This window comes from Callithrix jacchus, chromosome 8 (assembly GCF_049354715.1).
Source record: "Callithrix jacchus isolate 240 chromosome 8, calJac240_pri, whole genome shotgun sequence".
Taxonomy (NCBI): domain Eukaryota; kingdom Metazoa; phylum Chordata; class Mammalia; order Primates; family Cebidae; genus Callithrix; species Callithrix jacchus.
The window spans coordinates 136,943,237-136,967,877 of record NC_133509.1 but is presented as its reverse complement, the minus strand read 5'-3'; the positions used below and the strand labels follow the sequence as shown (position 1 = coordinate 136,967,877).

At 50.5% G+C, this 24,641-nt stretch overlaps 1 protein-coding gene and 1 long non-coding RNA gene across 2 annotated transcripts in view; one reads left to right on the top strand and one right to left on the bottom strand.

Annotated features, from left to right (window-relative positions):
- Window positions 1-2,606, top strand: part of LOC128928881 (uncharacterized) — a 30,125-nt gene extending 27,519 nt beyond the window's left edge. Inside the window, exon 3 of the long non-coding RNA XR_008474617.2 lies at window positions 70-2,606. This is a non-coding gene — a long non-coding RNA (uncharacterized LOC128928881). The remainder of the gene's footprint in view (window positions 1-69) is intronic.
- DYNC1H1 (dynein cytoplasmic 1 heavy chain 1) overlaps window positions 1-24,641 on the bottom strand; it is an 83,353-nt gene that overhangs the window by 390 nt on the left and 58,322 nt on the right. Inside the window, exons 45-77 of the mRNA XM_035261535.3 lie at window positions 24,239-24,353; window positions 23,976-24,137; window positions 23,687-23,901; window positions 23,379-23,583; window positions 21,829-22,002; window positions 21,603-21,722; window positions 21,253-21,373; window positions 18,828-19,023; window positions 18,173-18,290; window positions 17,871-18,086; window positions 16,973-17,185; window positions 16,703-16,830; window positions 14,760-14,913; window positions 13,153-13,299; window positions 12,908-13,058; window positions 12,504-12,757; window positions 12,270-12,404; window positions 12,083-12,177; window positions 10,954-11,128; window positions 10,684-10,759; window positions 9,145-9,305; window positions 8,756-8,867; window positions 8,594-8,654; window positions 8,375-8,498; window positions 8,133-8,246; window positions 6,191-6,361; window positions 5,765-5,982; window positions 5,561-5,664; window positions 2,316-2,527; window positions 1,664-1,817; window positions 773-915; window positions 474-642; window positions 147-274 (exon numbers count right to left, since the gene is read on the bottom strand). Coding sequence (XP_035117426.1) covers window positions 147-274; window positions 474-642; window positions 773-915; window positions 1,664-1,817; window positions 2,316-2,527; window positions 5,561-5,664; window positions 5,765-5,982; window positions 6,191-6,361; window positions 8,133-8,246; window positions 8,375-8,498; window positions 8,594-8,654; window positions 8,756-8,867; window positions 9,145-9,305; window positions 10,684-10,759; window positions 10,954-11,128; window positions 12,083-12,177; window positions 12,270-12,404; window positions 12,504-12,757; window positions 12,908-13,058; window positions 13,153-13,299; window positions 14,760-14,913; window positions 16,703-16,830; window positions 16,973-17,185; window positions 17,871-18,086; window positions 18,173-18,290; window positions 18,828-19,023; window positions 21,253-21,373; window positions 21,603-21,722; window positions 21,829-22,002; window positions 23,379-23,583; window positions 23,687-23,901; window positions 23,976-24,137; window positions 24,239-24,353 — 5,041 coding nt within the window. The remainder of the gene's footprint in view (window positions 1-146; window positions 275-473; window positions 643-772; window positions 916-1,663; window positions 1,818-2,315; window positions 2,528-5,560; window positions 5,665-5,764; window positions 5,983-6,190; window positions 6,362-8,132; window positions 8,247-8,374; window positions 8,499-8,593; window positions 8,655-8,755; window positions 8,868-9,144; window positions 9,306-10,683; window positions 10,760-10,953; window positions 11,129-12,082; window positions 12,178-12,269; window positions 12,405-12,503; window positions 12,758-12,907; window positions 13,059-13,152; window positions 13,300-14,759; window positions 14,914-16,702; window positions 16,831-16,972; window positions 17,186-17,870; window positions 18,087-18,172; window positions 18,291-18,827; window positions 19,024-21,252; window positions 21,374-21,602; window positions 21,723-21,828; window positions 22,003-23,378; window positions 23,584-23,686; window positions 23,902-23,975; window positions 24,138-24,238; window positions 24,354-24,641) is intronic.

The window sequence follows — 24,641 nt, the reverse complement described above, 5'->3', positions numbered from 1 at the left end:
GGCTGGAGGGAAAGGTAAGAAAACAGCTGACAGGTGTGAAAGGTTTTCCTCTACAAACTTCATTCCCAGGTCCAAGCAGAAGCCAGGCACAGACGAGCAAACGCCTCTGCCGGTGTTACTGAAGGGGCCGTGCAGCGCGTACTCACCACACTGGCCTTCTTCTCAGCATTGGTCTGCCTCACCCAGCGCAGCTGCGTCAGGGGCAAGGCAGTTGAGATGGCATTGGACAGGGACAGCTTGTTGTTGTTGCACGTGGCCCCTTGAAGTTTCAAACCTGTGAGGTGGAAGCCAAAACCCAGCCTGAGGTGAACACGACAGCTACACCAACCCCGGTCACAGGCTGACAAACACGACGGCTCCACCCCACCAACAGCTGGTCATCTGCAGGTAGGCAGGCTGGCCAAGCTAGAGGCCAGGTGCGGGGAAGGTCACCTGCAGAGAGGAGCCAGAATGTTATGTGAGATTCCACTCACCTGTGACCCCAAAGCTGCAGGCATCAAGGGTGGCACTCTGTGAGGTGGTGACGTTGACTTCCAAGCAGAGCTCCTCCAGGGACCAGCTGTTGGCCTGGGCCACGTACTGCCTGGTGGCAGTGATGTACGCCTCAGGCACGAACAGGCCACCCAGGCACACGTGGATGTTCTGTGGGAAGCAGCAGCCCCGGAAAAGGAGCTCAGGTCAGACCTGGGCCTTGTTTGTCCCCAGAGCTGCTGCTGCTGCCCCAGCGCAGGACAGCTGCTGCCCACCCCAGACTCATCAGGAGCGCCTTCACCTTTAGTTCCTTGGCGCCACCAGACGCAGCTGCCAGTGAGATGTTCTGTAGCTGCTTGATCCTCTCGCTGAAGTCAGACACCCACTGGATGACAGTCATGCCAGCAGGCACCGTGTAGTGGGACCAGCTCCGAGGCAGGATTCCTGCAGCCAAGGCACACAGAGCCAGGATGGGGTCAGCTCTCACAGCTCCCCCAGCACAGATGGGACAAATCCGCCAGTGCACCCATGTCCTGGCCGCCCACACAGGCGACTGGCGCCTCCACCTCCTGCCTTTCCAGGCTGTGCTTTATGCCCCTGGCGCCGCCCTCACTGCTGCATCTGCTCTAGCTCAGGCTGGTCCAGAGCATGTCTCAGAACCATGCAGTTTCGAGGCTCAATTAGTCTGGGTGTGTCTGTCTGGAGGACTAGAATCACATCCAAGTCAAGCAGCTGTGTTCCTGGTGATTGGGCTCTTGGGGCGGACAGGAGGACGCTGGGGGCTCCTCACAACTCTGGACAAACCCCCCATGCCCAGCTGCCCCTGCTTTCCACTGTCCTGGGGGACACCCATTCTTCACAGGCCACAACCTACCGCTGTCCCTCGCTGGCCTGGGCCACACTGGCCCCCATTCACTGCCTTGCAAGACCCTAAAAGCCTGTTAAAGTTGCATAAAGATTTGGCCAACACTCAGTGAACCAGCAAGAAGACAAATTCTTGGGCATTTCTAAGCTCCCCCACCCCGCCCACCTGGAGGGAAAAGGGCACGGAGCTGCTCTCAGAGGGAAACTCCTGTAGGCCTGGCTGTCAGCATGAGGTGCTGTGTGGCTGGGCTGGGTCGTGGCCCCTGGGAGAAGACCTGGCCGCTAAGGTGCTGGGCTTCAGGTGCCCGCAGGCTGGCATCTCACACACCTTTCACCAGCTCGTTGATCAGCGTGCGCAGGTAGTTGGTCTGCTTCTTCTTTCCTTCACACACCTGGACGACATCCGCGAGGTCCTGGCGAACATCCTGAAGCAGCTTGGCGCCCATCTTCACTTCTCTCTCAAAGAACCTGAACAAAGGATCCTAAAATCGTTCAAAGAGAAGGCCGGGGGAAGAGAAGTGAGGAGGATGTCCTTTCTCAGGCAGAAAGGTCAAGCAGAAGTAACTCAGCCTCCGGGACAGCCCCAGAGCTCCTGACCTGCCTAGTGTCATGGACAGTTTTGGCAGAGCCTGACCTGGAACTGAGCTCATGTGAGGCTGTGGCTGCTCAGAAACCCACCGAGGCCCCTGCCTGAGCCGCGGCTCTCAGGGCTCTCTAGGGAGGAAGGCTGCAGCTGCTCGCTTCGGAAGCTGTCTGCCTCTCGTGGAAGAAAGGCAGACAATCTCCTGGAGTGTTTTCAGTCCATTTCAAAAGGGTCAACTCATCTTGCCCAATGCCTGGACACCCGCTCTGAGGTGACAGTGGGTGCGAATGCATTCCGTCCAGCATGATGGAACCAGTGGTCCACGGAAGGACAGTCCACGACCATCTCCAGCACCCGGGACCCTGAGACCTGGCCGGCTTGCCGCCCTCCCAGCTACCTTGATGTTCTCCACGGTGCGCTTGAGGTGGCTCAGCGTCTGGGGGATGAGGTGGAGCCAGTTGGACGCGGTGGTGTGCAGTGTCCGCATCCAGGCGGGGCGCCCGTCGGACGTGGAGTCTGTCCTCGTCTTCTTCTCGGTCTCGGCGTAGGCCAGGTCGTCCTCGTCCTCCAGCATCTGCATCTTCAGCATCTTACTGATCATGTCCACACCTGGGCCACAGTCCCACAGTTGCAGCAGGAGGGAGGGAGAGGACAAGAGGAAAAAAGGTCTTGAATGTAAAGGCCACAGGTGAGTCTGCACTGGGAGCTGTAGCAATCTGAAAGGTGCTCAGCTGCATATGCTTTTTTTTTTTTTTTAAAGAGACAGGGTTTCATCATGTTGGTCAGGCTGTTCTTGAACTCCTGACCTCAGGTGATCCACCCGCCTCAGCCTCCCAAAGTGCTAGGATTACAGGTGTGAGCCACTGTGCCCGGCCATATATGCTTTTAAAGAACAGAAAATGGCCTGGCCAGAAAGCTAAGGAGACAAGTACAGCAGAAAAATTTTGCCAGGTCAAGTACGTGACTGTTAAAACTCACCCAGCAAGACAGACTAAGTGGCTGACGCCCACAGTCCCAGCACTGTGGGAGGCCGAAGCCAGAGCAGTTCTTGAGCTCAGGGGTTCAAGACTGACCTGGGCAACATAGTGAGACCTCATCTCTACAAAAAATGAGAAAGCCAGATGTGATGGCACCTGTCCCAGCTACTTGGGAGGCTGAGGTGGGAGGACTGCTTGAGCCCAGGAAGCTGAGGCTGCGGTGAGCTGTGATTGTACCACTGCACTTCAGTCTGAGTGACAGAGCAAGACTCAGTCTCAAAGCAAAACAAAACAACTGAACCAGCAGCCTGAGGCCAAAGACTCAAGGGAGGCTCCTCAAAATCCTGGGTTCACAGTAAGACCTGGGCCAAGCCGCAGCCCAAATGGCTGCATGCTCAAGAGGCTCCAGGAGGGGGGCCACCTGCCCTCTTAACTTAGAGAACTGGTCGCCACGGTGTCCAGTTTTGTGAAGGCCAATTGCCAGGTCTGTCTGCAGTGATGGAGTGCGTCTGGGCAGGGCCTGGGAACCTGCATGGTTAGCTTGTGACCGCCACTGTGTGGCTGGGACTACCCTGAGCCTCGTGGTACCTCCAGTGTGTTCCGGCCCCACCTGGCTTTCCCTCCAGACCCGCCCAGGCCCCCTGGCTTTTCTGCCTTCTTTGGGATGTGACTGGTGATGACGAGGGGCAGCTGGATCTCTGGGTTAGGGGAGCTCCCTTTTCCTGCCTCTGACACAGAATGCTGAACGTCAGGCTCCTGGGAGGCTGCACCGTAGGCAGGCAGGGCCTGGGCCTTGCTGCTATGCTCTAAGTGGGACTGGGTGAGGTGACGGGTATGCTGTCCCAGCATGGGGCTCAAAGAGCAGTCCTGATAGGCCTGAGGGGTCCTTCACAGGGACCCAGTTGTGCAGGGCCACAATGGCGCTCCAGCACGTGACCCCCAGTACTTAGCACAAGCCTCTGCAGAGTGAATGCTCCTACCTTACCCTTGGAAACGTGCTTGGCGCCCAGGGCTCCAATTATCCTGGGCTTCCTCGCCAGATCCCCAATGACTCAGCTGCCAACCATCCTGTTTTCATTCTGAACGGGCAGCTGAGTTTGCGGCCCTGAAGCTGGTCTATAAGCATGTCCTCTGTGGGAGAAGGCTGTTCTGCAGAGGCACAGGTGCCCTGCAGGGTGGCCTCGGCTGAAAGGCAAGCCCCATAACTGCACATTCTGCCTATGGGACTGAAGGAGCAGGCTAAAAGGAGCGGCCTGATTCTGCTAAGCAGCTGTGAGCTTCAGCAAACCCCTTGTCTTCTTTTTGTGACTTTTTCCCATAATGGAAAGTTGAGATTTGATCAGCTGCCATCAATCCTGCGTGCAGTGCCTGGAGGCTTTGTGAAGGCCAATTGCCAGGCCTGTCCACAGTGATGGGGTGTGTCTGGGCAGGGTCTGGGAACTTGCATTTCTAAGAAGTTCTGGGGAGGCTACTGCTGTGGGCCTGGGAGCCACAGAGAGTCACGGGGTTAGAGAATGTCTTAGCTCCCTTCTTGCTCAGCTCACTTGAACAGTCTTGAAAAAACATCTTATAAGTGAAAAGAAAAAAGATTGCTAAAAAGTATATTCTAGGGAAGATGAATGGTTTTAAAATATCACTTAATATCAGGTACTTTTTTTTTTTTGTAGAGACAGGGTTTCACCCTGGTCTCGATCTCTTGACCTCATGATCCACCCACTTTGGCCTCCCAAAGTGCTAGGATTACAAGCGTGAGCCAGCTATCAGGTACTTTTCCACTATTGGAAAAAAAAAAAAAAAGTAACTGATTTTCTTCTTTGAGAGACGGAGTCTGGCTCTACTGCCCAGGCTGGAGTGCAATGGCATGACCTTGGCTCACTGCAACCTCTGCCTCCCGGGTTCAAGTGATTCTCCTGCCTCAGCCTCCAGAGTAGCTGGGATTACAGGTGTCTGCCATCATACCTGGCTAATTTTTATATTTTCTGAAGAGATGGGATTTCACCATGTTGGCAAAGCTGGTCTCAAATTTCTGACCTCAGGTGATCCACCCACCTTGGCCTCCCAAAGAGCTGGGATTATAGGCGTGGGCCACTGTACTCAGCCATTTTTGTTTGTTTTGAGACAGAGTCTCACTCTGTCGTCCAGGCTGGAGTGCAATGGTGTGATCTTGGCTCACTGCAACCTCCACCTCCCGGGATCAAGTGATTCTCCTGCCTTAGCCTCCTGAGTAGCTGGGATTACACCACGCCCAGCTAATTTTTGTATTTTCAGTAGAGACAGGATTTTTCCATGTTGGCCAGGCTGGTCTGGAACTCCTGACCTCAAGTGATCTGTCCACCTTAGCCTCCCAAAGTGCTGGGATAACAAGGGTGAGCCACTGTGTCTGGCCAATAAATAACTGCTTTTCAATATGAGAGGAAAATCTAAATGCTATTTCCAGGCTCCTTTACAAAAACATCAAGCCTTTTCTCTAGAACTGAGTTGATGACGCAGGAAAGTTCCCTGTTAGAGCCAGTTCTTTCCTCTGCAGCCCCTTGGAGTGGAGTAAGGAGCAGGTGGAGACTGGCAGGGAGGCCAAGGCTGACAGAGCCACACGCAGCATAGGCAGGGAGGCCCGTGAGACAGCAGCATTCCCCCTACCCCACGTGTGAGGACCCTCGATACCTACCCTGAGTAGTAAGAAGGACTTTCTCAGCATTGTTGGGCAGGCCCAGCCAGGAGGGCGTCTGGGTGTCGGGGAGCAGCTCCACCCACTGCACAAACTCCTCTCGCCTAGGAAACCAGTGTAATTGGAAATGTTAGGGGCTACCTCTGAGTGATACCAGACACCCTGACATCATACCTGTCTCCATCCCAGCAGGCAGCAGCATACCTGATGCCGTCGGGCATTTGAATGTCTTTATGCCCGTCGACTTTGCACGCCAGCTTAAACTCACTGTCGAAACTCCTGGTTGTGAACAGGCGCTCCAGGAAGGTGTTGAGCAGACGCTGGTCAAACTCGTTGTCCACACGCCCGCCATAAATGGACTGGGCCATCAAGGTCTTCAGTGCAGACCATGGGATCTTATCTGGTGAGATGTTCTGCCTGCCCTGGGGGAGGAAAGGCAGGCTTCGTGTGTGTGGTCGGAGGCAGGGAGGCCTGGGGCTCCCTTTCGAGGGGCACAGCTGTCCTCCTCACTCCCCATCGCCTGCTAGGCTGAGGCCGTCCGAGGGGTCAGCTCGATCCTCCAAGCTGAGTCCGACCCCTCAGTACCACGCCCTGAGGCATCCTCCCCGTCCTGGCACAGCCCGCACTTGCCTTGGCTGTGTCGTCCAGCCACGTGTCCACTGTGTCGCAAGCTGACCGCAGGTCAGACTCTCCAAATTCATACTTCTTCGACCACCCCAGTGGTGCATATCGTAAGCGTTCTTGGATGATAGCATGGAACCAGGCCAGCAGGAAGTATAAGCGGGCGCGCTCGTTGGGAGACTGGGTGAGGAAAGCGACCAAGCACAGGTCATTAGAAAGCAGCACTTCTCGCCAGACATGGTGGCTCATGCCTGTAATCCCAGCACTTTGGAAGGCCAAGGCGGGCAAATCATGAGGTCAGGAGATCGAGACAATCCTGGCCAATGTAGTGAGACCCCGTCTCTACTAAAAATACAAAAATTAGCTGGGCATGGTGGTGCGTGCCTGTAATCCCAGCTACTCAGGAGGCTGTGAGGCAGGAGAATCACTTGAACCCAGGAGGCGGAAGTTGCAGTGAGCCACTTTCATATCACTGCACTCCAGCCTGGCAACAGAGCAAGCCTCTGTCTCAAAAAAAAAAAAAAAAAAAAAAAAGCAGCACTTCTCCAAAAGCAGCGCAGATGCCAGATCACAGCCAAAGCTTTACCAACAGCTCTCCACATCCTGACAATGGCAGCAAATTCACATAAGCATTGTTGCTAGGAGAAAAGTATACCAACTTTTCTATTAATAGAGGTGTCATCCAGTGAGACCATCAGAGAATTCACTCAGCCATTAAAAAATATTACAGAAAACAGAGTTTCTAAGAATGTCAGAAAAGGTGGATATGGGCCAGGCACGGTGGCTCACGCCTGTAATCCCAGCACTTTGGGAGGCCGAGTGGGGGGATCACCTAAGGTTGGGAGTTTGAGACCAGCCTGACCAACATGGTGAAACCCCGTCTCTACTAAAAATACAAAATTAGCTGGGCGTGGAGGCACGTGCCTGTAATCCCAGCTACTCAGGAGGCTGAAGCAGAAGACTGGCTTGAACCTGGGAGGCAGAGGTTGCAGTGAGCTGAGATCATGCCATTACACTCCAGCTTAGGCAACAAGAGTGAAACTCTTGTCTCAAAAAATGAAAAAGAAAAGGTAGATACAGCACAAAGCAGAACAGTATTTATGAAACAGAATTGACAGAATTGATGCAAAACCCCTGCCACCACCCGCTTCCTCCTGCCCAAGAGTCTTTGTCTATAACCTCAGCTACGCTTGGTGCCTGGGAGGGCTCTGCTTGGTTTCAGGTGACCTGTGTTGGGGGACAGGAGATCACCCACCACCTGGGGACAAAACTCTTGAGTCTTAGCTTCTCTATGGGCATCTCTGCTCCTTTAGGACCTAATCACACCCCAAAACCAAACATTGCTTTTACTTTTCAACCTGCTCACAGGTTGAAAAGAAATTTTACATAGAGAGATGGGGTCTCACTATGTTGCCCAGACAGGTCTTTTTCCGAGATGGTGTTTTGCTCTGTCACCCAGGCTGGAGTGCAGTGGTGCGATCTCAGCTCACTGCAACCTCCGCCTCCCAGGTTCAAACGAATCTCCTGTCTCAGCCTCCCCAGTAGCTGGGATTACAGGCACCCACCACCATGCCCGGCTAATGTTTTGTATTTTTAGTAGAGATGGGGTTTCACCATGTTGGCCAGGCTGGTCTCAAACTCCTGACCTCAAGTGATCTGCCCACCTCGGCCTCCCAAAGTACTGGGATTACAGGTGTGAGTCACCACATTCAGCCTACCCAGACACATCTTGAACTCCTGGGCTCAACTGAGCCTCTTGCCTCGACCTTCCACAGTATGAGCCACAGTGCCCGGCCAGGAAGGAAATTTTACCTACAGCTGAAAGCAAAAGCACCTGTAAAATTCATCACATGGCGCTTCTGGGAGGCCCAGGGACCCACGTCTGCATTTGGTGATGGGACTGGGCTTTGACTTCTATGGAGAAAGCGTACCAGGAGGACAAGCTACTTACCTTGCATATCCGTGAGACAGGGATGCTGCTGAACGTCCTCAGCATGTTGGCCTTTACCCCTGGTGGTGGCTCAAAAACGAAGATGCGACCAGCGCGGAGCAGATTCACAGGCACCTAAGGGAGATTGTGGTTCCCATTATGGCTCAGGTGTGGACGCCGGTGCCTGTTCACCTCCACCACACATGGGCCGACAGGACAGTGCCATACCAGCCTGCAACATCTCCACCCCTTCCACCACCCACCTTGGGGTTGATCTCCATGGTGAGGAAGAGTCGGAAGCAGGCATGCGGCTGCAGGGAATGCAGCTTCTTCTCCAGCTGCATTAGCCACCCTGGGGCCAGATGCACATTCTTCAGCATCACCCACCTGCGCATACAAAGTGAGAGTCACGCAATATGCCAGGCTGCCTGCCTGAGTGCCTGGGGACTAAGGCTTTCTTCAGCAAAAGAGAACAGGCCTACCTGCCCGACTTCACAGCGGTGTTTATGGCCTTATCTGCTTGGTTAAAGCCTTCTGCAGAGCCTGGTGCAGGGAAACAGTGTTAGCAGTGGCTGCCTCGGACATCAAGGCCCACCATGAATCCTGCAGGGCTCCCACCCATGGAGCCCATCCACCACCCTTACCGATGGCAATTGAAGTGATCTGCGTGTTCTGCTCAGCTGCAAGGTCCTCGACATGCCCACTGGCATCATAACCAGGCACAGAGCACATTAAGACAGGAGTGTTGGGCTTCACCTGCAAACCAAGAAAGCAGAAAGTTACTTTGGTGCCAGCCAGTGGTATGTACCTGTCAAGGGAAGGGACAGCCCTGAGTGAGGGGCCTGGAAAGATGTTCTTTCTGGGCACAGAGGTGTGGGCACCACGGAGCTAGTAGTTCAGAATCTGCAGCGAGTTCTTGGTCGTAGGAGGAGACTGTAGCCCAAAGTGAGAGCAGATGCCAGGGCTGCTGCTAGCTGTGGTTGGGGAGGTGCATGGAGTCTCTTGGGAAGCCCAGGCTGTACCAGGACATTACCTCTGTGCCCACAATGTGGGTCAGGTCGAGCGGCTGCTCCATGATGGACATGAAAGACTCCCCGAGGTTTGTCGAAACAAACATGTGGGCCATGGCCAACAGGCGATCGGGCCGGAAAGCCTGGATCAGGAGCAGGCGGTGGATGGCCTGGCCAATGGGTGCTGAAACAGGTACACGGGGTGGGTGCTGGGTGGGAGCACAGACTTCCAGACAGCCTCCCCTGCCCAGACTGTTCTTCCCAAAGCACCTGCTCAGCAAACACTCAGCATTTCAGGATCAGCTCAAATCAGAAAAATCAGCCACACCTCCTGTGCCTTCCATGAGTCCTCTGGACATGTGTATGAGAACACCTTACCACCTGGTTGTATCCATAGGCCAAGGTGCCGTTTGCTGATTTTAAAATTACTACCCTAAAAACTGCTCCTCTCCTGAGAACACCTGAAGGTACTGAGGAAGGGGGCTCCATGCTCTGCCTTCCATGGTCTGACACTTCCTCTCAGCTGGGCTAGCCCAGGGTCTGGCCTAACACTCAAAAATGGCTTATGGCATTCCATTCCTGTCTGCAGCATGAATACAGCCAACTCCTTACCGAGAGCTCCTTGTCTCATTCTCTTGTGGTCTTTAGGCAGGAGATGAAGAGGAATTCGAAATTTTTTATCTACTTCTGTTTTTGTTTTTATTTTTTTGCCCCTCAACATCAGACTTTCAGAAATTATTTTTTTGAGACAGAGTTTTGCTCTTGTTACCCAGGCTGGAGTGCAATGGCGCGATCTCGGCTCACCGCAACCTCCGCCTCCTGGGTTCAAGCAATTCTCCTGCCTCAGCCTCCTGAGTAGCTGGGATTACAGGCGCGTGCCACCATGCCTAGCTAATTTTTGTATTTTTAGAAGAGACGGGGTTTCACCATGTTGACCAGGATGGTCTCGATCTCTTGACCTTGTGATCCACCCGCCTCGGCCTCCCAAAGTGCTGGGATTACAGGCGTGAGCCACCGCACCCGGCATTTTAAGAACTTTTTGATCTACTTCTAAGCCAACACCTACCTAGAAGTCATCTCCTTAAGTGGTTTCCTAAAAAAAAAGTTTTTTTTTTTTTTGAGATGGGTTTTTGCCATATTGACCAGGCTGGTATTGAACCCCTAACCTCAGGTGATCCACCGCCTTGGCCTCCCAAAGTGCTGGGATTATAGGCTCGAGCCACTGCGCCTGGCCCTTAAAAGGTTTTGACATTGAAATACTTACCTTGGGAATCAGTGACCATTCATTCAGAGACAGGGTCTCTCTGTCTGTTGCCCAGGCTGGAGCGCAGTGGTGCAATCACAGCTCATGCAACCTCAAACTCCCAGGCTCAAGTGACCTTCCTGCTTTAGCCTCCTGAGTAGATGGGACTACAGGTGTGCACCGCCATGCCTGGCTAAGGTTTTATTTTTTGTAGAGCTATTGCCCAGGCTAGTAACATTTTATTTTTTGAAAGCATCCCTTTAAGTAGCAAAACCAACTGTACATTCAGGTCCGGAAAGAAAACCACCGTGGGACTTACTTGCAGGTGTTTCTTCATTCCAGAGGTAGGGCACGGTCTGCTCTGGGGAGCTGCTGTCCAGCCAGATGCCAAATTGCTGTGGAGACAACAGTGGAAGCACCCATGGAACAGGGCTGGCCTCTGGGGACAGCAACTCAACTCACGTCTAATGTGAGAGTCCGACACGAGAGCACAGACACAACATTCTGGGTTTTACACAACATGCGATTCCTTACAATTCCTGGGAAAAAGTCAACATTTTTCACTGGGAACATTTAAAAGAACAATCACCTCATCCGCCTGAACCTTTGCAATCAAGTCCTTAAACGCAGGAAGGCAGCTCAGCCTCACCACTGCCTCTGCCTGCTCCACAGTCAGACCCTGGATCCTGGGGGTAGAGCCAGCACTCAGGACGATCTCCTTTCCTCTCAAGAAGTGCTGGAATTCTGCATCGTAGGTGGGCTCCCTGCGAAGGGTGTGACAGATTAGCTAGGGTCTCTCACAGTCATTCCCACTGTCACTAAAATAACAGCTGTGATTTAAAGAAAAGAAAAAGGCCAGGCGCAGTGGTTCATGCCTATAATCCCAGCACTCTGGGAGGCCGAGGTGGGCAGATCGCTTGAGGTCAGGAGTTTGAGACCAGGCTGACCAACATGGTGAAACCCCATCTCTACTAAAAATAGAAAAATTAAAAAAAAAAAAAAAAAAAAAAAAAGGAAAAGGCTGGGCACGGTGGCTCACACCTGTAATCCCAGCACTTTGGGAGGCCGAAGTGGGTGAATTAATTACCTGAGGTCAGGAGTTTGAGACCAGCCTGACCAACATGGAGAAACCCTGTCTCAAAAAAAAAAAAAAAAAAGAAAAATAATTAGCTGGGTGTGGTGGCACATGCCTGTAGTCCCAGCTACTCAGGAGACTGAAGCAGGATAAATGCTTGAACCTGGGAGGTGGACGTTACAATAAGCTGATATTGCACCACTACTCTGCTGCCTAGGCAACAGAAGAAGACTCCATGTCAAGTAATAAGAAGCTGGGCGCAGTGGCTCACGCCTGTAATCCCAGCACTTTAGGAGGCCAAGGTGGGTGGATCACGAGGTCAAGAGATCGAGACCATCCTGGTCAACATGGTGAAACCCCGTCTCTACTAAAAATACAAAAATTAGCTGGGCATGGTGGTGCATGCCTATAGTCCCAGATACTCAGGAGGCTGAGGCAGGAGAATTGCCTGAACCCAGGAAGTGGAGGTTGTGGTGAGCCAAGATCGTGCAATTGCACTCCAGCCTGGGTAACAACAGCAAAACTCCGTCTCCAAGAAAAAAAAAAGAAAAGAAAAAAGCACATATCTGATCATGAAACCCTTGTGGGCAACCAGCACGGATGCCATTCTCCTTCGGGAGTGAGTGCAGGCGGCTGCTCTTACCCCATGGTACCCTTCAGTTTGATTCTCGCCAGCAGCATGGCGAAGGTGATGTGGTCCTGATGCAGCATGCCTCGAGCCACTCGGTTAAACGCCACCTGGGACAAGAGCAGGAGACAATGTTGTTCCATATAAGAGGCAGCACTGTGCTTCCCCCCGCCGGGGGGCGGCTGAAGACGTCACTCTCTACCTGGAAGAGGTCCTTCGTGATAATGGACAGGCGCTGTGTGTGGTCAGTGGCGCCCTTTAGGTTCGGGTTCTCGTATAAGACGTTGTGATAAATGTCCAGGAAAAACTGGAGGGAGTACTGGTACAAGAAGTGTATCTGAAAGGAAGCAGTGGGCAGCCGTGAGCAGCTGAACTTCTGCATGCCAAGGAGCTTCTGTGCGGGGCCCACCAGCTTCTGCACGGCCAAGGCACCCACCTGCTTGAGGGATTCCATGGTGAAGTAGATGCTGCTGCAGGCGGTGGAGAGCGGGAGGTACTGCTGGGACACGGTCTCCACCTCCTGCATGACAACGTCTGTCTCCTCCACTTTCCTGGTGACCTCCGCAGCCTCTCTCTTCAGGTTCTCCAGAGTGGTTATGATTGTGTCGTCATCCAAAATGCGCCCTTTCACCTCGTTCAGAGCTTGTAGCAGAGATTTTTCCAGCTGACGCAAACGGAGCTGAAATTCCCCTTAAATGAGTAAAACATCCAGTTTGCAATAATACTTCAAAAGGAACGCTCTCTCAAGTGTTTGCCACAAATGTGGAACATCCTAGTCACTTACACGTTCAGCTGCTTCACCTGCACCAACCATCTAAAAGCCACAGGTCCAGATCCTACCTTGAAGTTTAAGAAGATCAGATCGTTTCTCATCCACATCAGGTCTTTCTGCTTTAAGTACTTCATTTAGACACTGGCTTTGTAAACTGCTACGGGTGACTGTGAAGTTTACAAAAGTAACCCGGGAACAGAGATCTGGTGGGAACTCAACCTGCCAAAATAGGTAACAGGAGAGTCTGTTTTGTTAACTCCGCTGCAAAACCAAATCCTGCCAGACTTCTCTGGGGAAGGGTCCCATTCCTTACGGTTGGATCCCGGGTGGACAGGAAGATGACAAACGAAGGTGACAGGTCTATGTCCTGGTCCCCAAGGGTGATGAGCACTCTCCCACCTGTTCGCCGCACTTCACGGTTCAGCACCGGGTTCAAAACAGGATCGTAGCTTTCCACATCCTGCAGAGCACACGGTGGAACGTGACGGTCAGGGCCCTGCAACTTTCCCTTCACCCAAACGCTGTGTCGACATCCTACTCCAGACAAGCATGCCTTCCTAGAAGCCACCTGCCACTTGCGTATGGCGGCCACTAGCTATGTGTGCTACTTAGACTTAAATTAACTAAAATTAAAAACTTGGCCAGGCGTGGTGCCTCACACCTGTAACTTGGGAGGCCGAGGCAGGCAGATCACTTGAGGTCAGGCTTGAGACCAGCCTGGCAAACATGCTGAAACCCCATTTCTACTAAAAATACAAAAATTAGCTGGACACGGGGGTGCACACTTGTAATCCCAGCTACTTGGGAGGCTGAGGCAGGAAAATTACTTGAACCCAGGAGGTTCAGACTGGGGGACAGAGCAAGACTCCACCTCCCCCTCAACCCTCCAAAAAAATTAAAACACTCAGTTCCTAGTCACACCAGCCATGGGAAGTACTCAGTAGCCACCCGAGGCTAGTGGCTACCACACTGGATAGTGTGGACCAAAAGGTACTCCCACGGTGCATAAAGTTCTGGGGGACAGTGCTGACATACACTCTCTGAATGGCATTTTATTTCATTAAAAAATCTTTTTTCCAACTTTTAAGTGCAGGTTTGTTACACAGGTAAACTTGTGTCATGGGAGTTTATTTTGTAAATTATTTCAGCGCCCAGATAAGCCTAGTGCCCAGTAGTGATTTTTCCTGGTCCTCTCCCTTCTCCCACCCTCCGCACTCTGGAAGGCCCTAGTGTGTGCTGTTCTCTATGTGTCCATGTGCTGTCACCCCTTAGCTCCCGCTTGTGAGTGAGAACATTCAGTACGGGTTTTCTGCTCCTGCATTCGTCTGCTGAGGAGAAGGGCCTCCAGCGCCATCCATGTATCCGTGTTGCTGCAAAGCTCATCTTCCTTGTTCTTGTTTCTTGAACATGTTTCTTATTCCTTTTTATGGCTGTAATGAATATAACTTTTTTTTTTTTTTAAGACAGTTTCATTCTGTCTCCCAGGCTGGAGTGTAGTGGCATGATCTTGGCTCACTGCAACCTCTACCTCTCGGGTTCAAGCGATTCTGTTGCCTCAGCCTCCCAAGCAGCTGGGATTACAGGTGCCTGCCACCTCACCTGGCTAATGTTTATATTTTTTGTAGAGATGGGGTTTCACCATGTTGGCCAGACTTTTCTGGAACTCCTGACCTCAGATGATCCACCTGCCTCGGCCTCCCAAAGTGCTGAGATTAAGGCATGAGCCACTGTGCCCGACCACTGAATGGAATTTTAAATGCAAATAATGATTCTGTTGGATTGATCTGTTATAGAACCATCTCAAAGCTTTATCCTTCTGATACAAAATGAAGTCTTACGAAGTTGAAAACTAAATGCAGCCCCCAAAAAGGAATTCACTCTCGAATGCAGTGTTTCAAGAATTCAAGGGCAAACACCAACCTGGACCAGAAGCGGGTTCCCGAATCTCAGCGCACTCTCTAAGTTCTTCCTGAAGGCGTCATCCAAGAAGCTGGTCCGTGTGATCTTACGATCCTTATATTCATTCATAATGAATTCGGTGGCCTGTCCGGAGGGGTCAATGATCAGCGGATACCTGAGGATGAGGCCACAGAGGAGGAGGTTGAAACACCAAATGGGGAAAGCGCAGGATCATGGTTAGCTAAGTCCCCGATGAGAGGGACAGGCTGTCATGGCCACCCAAGAGTGCTTTCCAGAGACGTTTTCAGGTTTACCAATAAAGCTCACGTGCTTAATGCTAACATCACATCATCCTTTTGAAGAACTACTAGAAAGAGGAGGTAGCCTGAATCACATACCAGGAGGGGCACAGCTAGACATCCTTTTCCGTCTGGGACAATCATCCTCTCTCAGCATCCTGCACTGTTAGAATAGCTTTTTCACATTTACAACCCTTCTAGACAGCAGGTATTGACAACGATGGTGCAGCAGCATCAAGGGATAACATCACACAGAATTTAAATTGCCAGGGACCGTGTCAAATTATAGACACTACCTCACATAACCCTCACAACAGCCCTGTGAGGCAGATACTATTATCAAATCCATTCTACAACTGAGGAAAGAAAGGCAGTTAAAACATTAAAAAAAAAAAACCAACTGGTAATATACACACAAGCTTCTACAAAACTCAAACTATAAAAGGGCACATGGTGAGAAGAACCACGCTGCCCTGCCTTTCTGACCCTATTCTTTGGTCACTAAAGTCCCTTCCCCACGTGATGGCTTTTACCAGTTTCTCGTCTGTCTTTATAGAGAAGGTCTAGGTTTACAGACACTTGTGTCAGAGTGGGTCCTGTGGCCGTGGGGGAGGCCTCTATTCTCTGCTCTGCACCTGTGCATCCTGTATTTGAATGTCCTGTGTCTGTGAAGACCAGCCAGCACTGCAGCGTGGAGACAGTCTCTCACTGGGCCTCAGGAGGGCCATCCAAGTTATCTCCAGTCTCCAGCTGGTACACACTTAGTTTTAGATTTGCTGTTTTTTTACACATGGCAGGCTACTGTTGAACCAACACCTAGAAGTGGAACTCCTAGGTCAAAGGGTCATTTAGACAAATGTCTACAAATGTAGATAAATCCAGCCCTGCACAGACTCTACTGATTGATGGATCCACATTCTAGTCAGCACCACCTGTGAGACATGGAGCCCTGTCAGCACCTAGCCCATCTTCATTGCAGTTACATCCCATTTCTTATTCTGTCCTTCCTAAACAGAAAAACAGGTAGCACTTCCCCTTCAACTAGCTAAGTATTTTTAACCCTTTTAATACAGGAGGACTGTTTGAATGTCCACCTAAACACAATGCTGCTAATCAGTTTCATTTTTCTGTTTAAATTTTTTATTTTTCCTAGCAAACAATATTCTATCACACATTTTTATGGTTTTTTTTGAGACGGAGTCTTGCTCGGTTGCCCAGGCTGGAGTGCAGTGGCGCAATCTCGGCTCACCACAACCTCTGCCTCCTGGGTTCAAGCAATTCTCCTGCCTCAGCCTCCTGAGTAGCTGGTATTATAGGCATGTACCACCATGCCCGGCTATTTTTTTGTATTTTTAGTAGAGATGGGGTTTGACCACATTGGCCAGGTTGGTCTCGAATTCCTGACTTCAGGTGATCCACCCATGCCTGGCCCCTACCAGTCAATTTTAGAAGGTTACAAGAAGAATTCACCGCAGAATAACTCAGACACTTGACAGTAAAGAGAACAGCACATGCCCCACCGTCAGAGAAGCACCAAGCTGCCAGCACTGTATACCCACGCCCCATTTTCTATTCCTCTCTTCAAACAAGGGTGTGTTTTGAAAAAAAATTCAAGATCACCACCCATATTCCTCCCATGCCTCTCCTCAGCACCCGAGCTCATACCTATTGAACCGTTTCAGCATGATGGCATTTTCTGTGCACAGGTCATCTGCAGGCAAGGAGCTGGCCTGCCAGCGAAGACGCTCGTCGGCATTGGAAAGGTATTCTGTCCTGGCAATATCTGTACGGAACTGAAATGCAAGGCTGTTACCTTTCCTCCTCTTCAAAGCCACAGATGGGACTGTTCTCAAGGGAAGACTCTGCAACTGTGCACTCGGCACCGGCTTGCCTCACACTGCCTGTACGTCCTTCTGAATTGCCCGCAATTCTCACCTGGATGTTGGCTTGCTGCAGGTGATGGGACCAGGTAGTGAACAAGTTCTGACGCATCTGCTGGTCAAAGTAACCCGCATAGGCAATGAATGCAGCCGACAAGAGACAGTCCCCAGCAATAGTGGACATCTGGTTTTTGAAAGTTTCACTTGTTTTTTCCCATCGTTCCCGTTCGGCAGACAAGCTCTTCAGAAGAGCGGTGCTCCGGTTTACCTAAGGAAAACCATACAAGATGCCCCGGGATCGGGCCTTTCAGGATTTACACTGAATCCTGCAAATCAGTTCATCCACATTAAGTGCACGGTTTCGGGTAGCTCAGAAACGTGCCCACGTTGTTCACAATCCCAAAGGCGATGAGACCCAGATCATACATAACTAATGACCACACATGACTCAGAGCCTCAGCAGGGCCGAAGCTGGGTTAGGAGAACTAACTTTCAGCCTTGGAACCTGTCAGTGGCAGAGAGACGGGAGTAAAAAGGGTCTCTGAGGCAGAACAGCTGAGGGAGGCCTTAACAGAGAGACACTGATGGCAGCAGATGAGAGAGCCTATGCTGAGGATTCTGTGGAGCAGTGTAGGAGGCAGCGATTCTGACAGCAGGGAAGGGACTGCAGGCAGACCAGAGACACCACCATTGAGGGCCTTGGGCAGTAGAGCAAATAGGTCTGGAGCTGGCGGTGGGGGATTCACTGGCTGCAAACTGTCCAGTTTGTATCAACCTATCCTCATTAACAACACTTAGTAAATACTCAGTGTGTATTATTTTCCAGGAAAAAAGTCCTCAGGGCAGATGTTAAAGAGCTACTGAGACCAACATGGTCCGTGCAGCTCATGTTAAAGTGTGTTAATCTCTGCCTCCATAGCAAGAAGACTGTGGATGAATGATGATTATCTTACTTTTGCCTCGACAGCTGCCAGGTCGGCCTTGATGGCCTGGGCCTCTGAGATCAGGACGGCGTATTCCTCCTTGTAGCGGGCGATGCTGGCTTCCAGGTCTCGGATCATCTGCTCCACCTCATTGGCCTTCTGCTGGTTGTCTTTGGCGTCATCTTCCAGTTTCTGCAGCTCATTGCGTAGGGGCTCCACTCTCTTTAACATGTCTGCATAGTTAAGCTGGGAAGAACCAATTGATAACTGTTATTTAAGCGACGGGAAAAGAGGTCACCTTTCACATGGGAGCTCTGGGCTGTGCTAATCACCTGTGCAACTGCCCATTTCACCATAGGGCCACAAGCCAGGGAAGCCCGATTGACAATCTCGTAATTGTAACTTGGATTGGACATGTAGTTTTTCTTCATCTTCTCCCTTATGGCGTCACTGAAAAAAAGGAATGGTATTTCTAAGCACATGCAGGACAAAAGCAAGAAAGTTTTCATAAAATTAAAATGGAAAAGACTAGAGCCAGCTCCCATCTCACTGCCCCAACGACTGACCACTGGGGATGAGCTAGATTGACCCTCGGTTCTCAGGCAAAAGCTGAAATGTGCTCTCAACACTTCAACAATTTCCTTCTTTTTTTCTTTTAAATGAGACAGGGTCTTGCTCTGCCACCCAGGCTGGAGTGCGGTGGCGTGATCTAGGTTCACTGAAGCCTCAATTCCTGGGTTCAAGCAATCCTCCCACCTCAGCCTCCCAAGTACCTGGGACTATAGGCGCATGCCACCTGCCCAGCTAATTTTTGTATTTTTTTTGGTAGAGGCAGGGTGTCGCCAGGTTGGTTTCCAACTCCTAGGCTCAAGCACTTCATCTGCCTTGGCCTCCCAAAGTTCTGGGATTAGAGGCATGAGGCATTGTGCCCAGCATGAACAACTGATTTCAATTTCCAACACTACCTTGGCATTTCCACTTTCTTACCTGATCTCCTCCGCAGAGAAGTTGACAATGGTCGGGATGAAGTTCTCCCGCATGATGATGGAGCGGATCTGCTTCCAGTCTGTGGTGCTCTCCCCCAGCAGCAGGCAGATGGACTCGAGCGCCAGCTTCACAGCAGCAGGAGGGTTGGCCATGGACCTCACCTCCACGAGGTGCTGCTTCTTGATCGACTTCACAGCTGAGTGGCAGCAGGAGTGGATGAGGGCCGGTGGGTGGGAGAAGACAGGGCAAAGCATGTTGAGAATGAAACAGCCAGGAGCTCCAACTCCAAAGAGAGAACGGACAGCTAGCTGCTCAGAAGAGCTAAGAAATGAGTTTATCTATATTAAACCCTCTGGAATAGGGTAAGTAGCTGATCTCTTAAATGATTATGAAGATCTTACAAAATGCAAGCATTCATTAAAAAGCAGGATATTACCTTTATAATGTCTCACAAGTCCTCACTAATTCCTTTATCTCTATAAAGATTAAGAATATATTATTTATTTATTTCTTTTGAGGTGGAGTCTCACTCTGTTGCTGAGGCTGGAGTGCAGTGGTGCGATCTTGGCTCACTACAACCTCCGCCTCCCAAGTTCCAGTGACTCTCCTGCCTCAGCCTCCTGAGTAGTTGGGATTACAGGTGCCTGCCACCATGCCTGGCTAATTTTTTGTACTTTTCTAAGTAGAGATGGGGTTTCACCATGTTGGCCAGGCTGGTCTTGAACTCCTGACCTCAGGTGATCCACCTGCCTTGGCTTCCCAAAGTGTTGGGATTATAAGTTTGAGCCACTGTACCCGGCCAAAAGTTTTTTTTAAGTGTAATTATGCATTTTATACAATTTCAACAGACATTTTCAATTTGCAACAATTCAGAAGCTGTCTGATGGAAGGAGTAAAGATGTGGAGCTCACAGTTCTAAAACAATGGCTGCTGGGCACAGGCTCACACATGTAGTCTTAGTACTTTTGGAGGCTGAGGCAGGTAGATCACTTGAGCCCAGGAGTTTGAGACCAGCCTGGGAAACATGGCAAAACCCTGACTCCACAAAAAATACAAAAATTAGCTGGGTGTGGTGGCGCGCATGGATAGTCCCAGCTGCTCGGGAGGCTCAGGTGCAAGGATCGTCTGGAACAGGGCAGGCTGAGGCTACCGTGAGCCACAACTGCACCACTACACTCCAGCCTGGGGGCCGGGTGAGACCCTATCTCAAAAAAAGCAAAACAAAAACAATGGCCAATGACTTCTATACACTGAAAGGGTTTTCTACACTGGAATTTTTGTAAAACAATTTTAAGTAATTATTAGAAGGTGAGAACTACGTTAAATTCTCATCCAAATCCAACTCTAAATGAAAATCTGTAGCTTGGGTGGTACATTTGAATTCATCTTGTGTAATGCAAAAACTACAGATAATTGGGTTATTTGAAGCAGGTTAAATACTAGTGGGCAGGAAGAGAGCACTCTTTCCTTTCATTTATTTATTTTAAACTAGAGGTGGGGCCTTGCTATGTTACCCAGACTGGTCACAAACTCCTAAGTTCAAATGATCCTTCTGCCTCAGCCTCTGAAAGTGCTGGGATTACGGGTGTGAGCCACCTCACCTGGCTGAGAGCAGCCTTAATCACTGCATAAACGGCAAACTAAAATAGGGTGGCACGTTATTGCTCTATTTCCATAGCATCTTACAGGCATGTAAGGAATGGAAAAAGAGAAGTGACTGCTATCAATACTGAAATCAGCAATTGGGTCAGAGCCAAAACAATCAGAAATAACTAAAAGACAGTTACGCAGATTTTTTTTTTTTTTTTTGAGATGGAGTTTCGCTCGTTACCCAGGCTGGAGAGCAATGGCGCGATCTCGGCTCACCACAACCTCCGCCTCCTGAGTTCAGGCAATTCTCCTGAGTAGCTGGGATTACAGGTGCCCACCACCACGCCTGGCTTATTTTTGTGTTTTTAGTAGAGACAGGGTTTTACCACGTTGGCCAGGCTGGTCTTGAACTACTGACCTCAGGTGATGCACCCACCTCTACCTCCAAAAGTGCTGGGATTGAGCCACTGTGTCTGGCCTACACTGAATATTTTATATTTCCTGGCGAAATCCAAGTCAGGGGCTAACAAATAGCATATTTACATAATTATCAACAGATCTCTAAAACGTGTATTGACATAAAGCTTATATTGTGAAGTTTCTTTAATGAGAAGGGTTTCACTATGGTAAACACAATCTAGCTTTGTAGGAACTTTGCTTTAAGACATGAGGACGGTGAGGCAGAGAAAGCTTCAGATGGTTACTCATGTTCCTGGAAACGTACATCAGCAAAACCTTTGCGGGAAGCGCGTGCGATGTTCTGTGACCCGGACTCCAGTCATGCTGAGGGAGAGCACACTTTCTAGATGTCAGAGCTCCGACAGTCTTTACCTACCATTCTGGGCCTCAATGACAGCCGGTTCCACCTTATCGAGATCTTCCTTCACACTCATTTGTTTGTCTGCAATTACCTCCTGCTGCTTATGCAGCTGTTCCTGGATTTCTTGGCTCATAACCTAGAAAGGACGGATGGCTTAGGTATGGGTTAAGCAATGGTTAATTTGCTGAGTAAATTCTAAACAGCTTTCTTCACTCTGCCAACACACACACACAGACACACACACACACACACACTCTCTCTCTCTCTCTCTCTCTGAGACCCATTTTGAACATTTCCTACTCTCATTGGAGACTGAGAATGCCCACTCCTTACAAGCCAGAGTTCCCTGACACCAAGGCAAGTACCTTCTTCTTTTCAGCCTCCTGCTGGTCTTTCACCATCTTCTTCAGCTTGTCATTGGCTGCTGCATTCTTCACCTCCAGCTCTTGGCTCTTTATCCTCAAGTCACGACGCAGTTCCTCTACCTAAAGAGCAAAGCCCACACTCAGAGATGAGAAACATGCAGAAATCATATGGAAAGGTGTCCTCACTGCGGCTCGCTCCCCTGAGGAATGTGTGCCTGTGACATACCTGGTCGACTGTCTCCTTGATCTTCCTGAGCCCCACGTTCAAGTGCATCTGCTGCTCCTCCAGCTCGCTCCGCTTCTCGTGGAACAGGTTGGCGTAGTGGTTGATGAAGTCCAGGTAGTGGCGAGGGGTGATGGCCATCGTTCTGCCGCCTCGCTTTGCTAGCCGAGCATTTGCCTTTCGGAAAACAGTTACATCTTTTCACCTTCAGGAAACTCTGAGTTAACCTCAGGAAACAATTTTGGCCTTGGCAGGCCAGTATGACATGGTAGGAGCTGCTCAGTCCTTGGGGGCCAGAACACTCGAGCCGGGCCTCGGCTTAGCCACCTCGAGCTTTCGAGAGGCCCCTTACACTTCCAAGCACTTTAACTTCTCTAAACCGACGCTGGTGAGGATGCTACCCTCAGAGGTGTACTTTACGTGAAAAGGCGTCACAAATGGCAGTGACTGTGGAAGTGTTAGCTAGCCTGCTTCCACCTTCTATTAGTAAGAAATGACACAGGCAAGAGGGGCAAGGCAGGCCTGACGTGAGATGCTGCTCTGGTCCCTTGATTTCTGAAGCACAGCAAGATGATCAGACTAGCAGGGGAAGCCAGGGCTGTGTGACATTCCTAGAGCAATGGAGACGGCCTGCAGGGGCTGGGCAGCAGGACACTCACAAGCTTAGAGTAGGTTTCACAAAGCTCTTCCGGGAGAGAGGAGTAGACTGGACTCTTCTATGACAGAGAATCTATAGCAAGGGTTAGTAAAATATGGCTAGCAGGCCAAATCCTGCATTTTTTGGTAATGAGGTTTTACTGGCCACAGCCACACCCATTCACTGATATATGGTCTTTGGAGGCTCTTGCCCTGCAACGGTGGCAGAGGAGCTGTGCCAGAGACCATGTCACCTGCAAAGCCTAAAACATTTACGGTCTAGCTCTTTAGAAGAGAAAGCGTGCTGATGCCTGGTCTAGAGGAGAGAGTAAGGGCCCGAACATACAGCAGCGGTGGGAAAAAAAGGCAGAGAAGATCACTTTATTAGAGGCAGAGTCAGCGGGGGGCACTAAAGTATTAGATGGCCCCAGAATCTGCAGCCTAGTGACAAGAATGAGATTGTTAAGAGGTGAGAAACAGGTACTTCCTTTATAAGTAATAGTACAATATCAAATATGAAGTGTCCTAAGGTCTATTTTTTTTTTTTTTGAGTCTGGGTCTCACTCTGGTGCCCAGGCTGGATTGTGTGGCATGATCTCAGCTCACTGTAACCTCCATATCCTGGGTTAAGTGATCCTCCCACCTCAGCCTCCTGAGTAGCTGGGGCTACAGGTGCGCGCCAACATGCCTGGCTAATTTTATTTTTATTTTTTTGTAGAGATGAGGTCTTGCCATGTTGCCCAGGCTGGTCTTGAACCCCTGGATTCAAGCAGTCCTCCCACCTTGCCCTCCCAAAGTTCTGGGATTACAGGCGTGAGTCGCCACACCTGGCCTTAAGGTCTATTTTTATAGCAATTTAGTTTTATGTTAGCATGACAGTTTTGTGTTTTATACGTCCATCTCAAAACTGAACGCACCTGGTGAAGAGTCTGATGAACAAACACACAGCTGTTCACAATGGCTTCCCGGTGGGATGGTGGCTGAGGCAGTTTATCATATACAACTGGCATGTAATCAGGCACGATGTAATTTGGCTTCTCCAGGTCCATTTTACTTGTGAATTCTTTGCCAACCTGATACAGTGCTTCGGTGGACCAGTCTCCAAACCAATTCAACACACACCTGAGAAAGAGGCTCATGTTCCAAAACAGCTACGAAGGACAGGCTTTGCCCCTTGGAAAGACACCGACTGTTCTGACCCAGAGCGAAATAAAGGTCCGTATACCTGTTGAAAAGTGCTGGCGATGTGGCTGCCCGGTCCTTGAGCCCCTCTGAGGACGGGTTCATGGTGAACACGACGTGGAGGTTGCGGATGACCTGGCTGGTGAACCACTTGTAGAGCTCCTCGTGCGAGTCCAGCATCAGGCCTTCCTTCTGTGCCCCCTCTTTGCACTGTGTCATCAAGGTGGCATACTCGTCTCCTTCAAAGAGACCAGGTACCTGGGAAACAGCACAGTGCTGATTTACTGGTCCCCCAGTAACACGTAACACAACGCAACACATCACCTAATCACCTCTCCATTGGCCAGAAGGGTATTCATTCGCTCCAGGAAGCCAGAATCTAATACGTTAGATTCATCCATTATGAAGGCTATCTTCTCATTTTTACAGCCAGAACGTCTCAACACTGTCCGCAGATCTTCATCGAAGTCTTCCCCTGTGTACTTCCTATGGACCTACAGAAGCAGAGGCAAGTTAGGTCCGTTCCTACTCACTGAGCTCTGCACACACAGCAAGAATCTGTTGCTGGGATTAAGAGGTCACCGACCAGACGCACCTTAATCTGGTACACACTCAAACCGTTCATCCAGGCGACGAAACGCGACAGGGTAGTTTTTCCTGCTCCACTAACACCGATCAGAAGCAAGTGGCCTTGAGGTTGACGGAATATTCTGAAACATTATCAGAACCGCTCACTGTTAAGGCTTATAATGCCTCATTCCCCTTTTGACTCACGTCTAGTGTCTATGGTATTTTGAACATGTTTTAACTTGAACTTGTACATTAAACATGTGCTGAGCTACTGTTATTTGTGAGGTCAAGCAGGAATGCAAAGAGCCGTAAGCCACGGTCCTGTTCTCCAGCCTGACACGAAAGACTAATGCAATTCTAGCTGGAGGTCAAAGGGCCGTAACCACGGCAGGTACGCAGTGCTCGGCGGGGGAAGAGTGAAGTTCTGC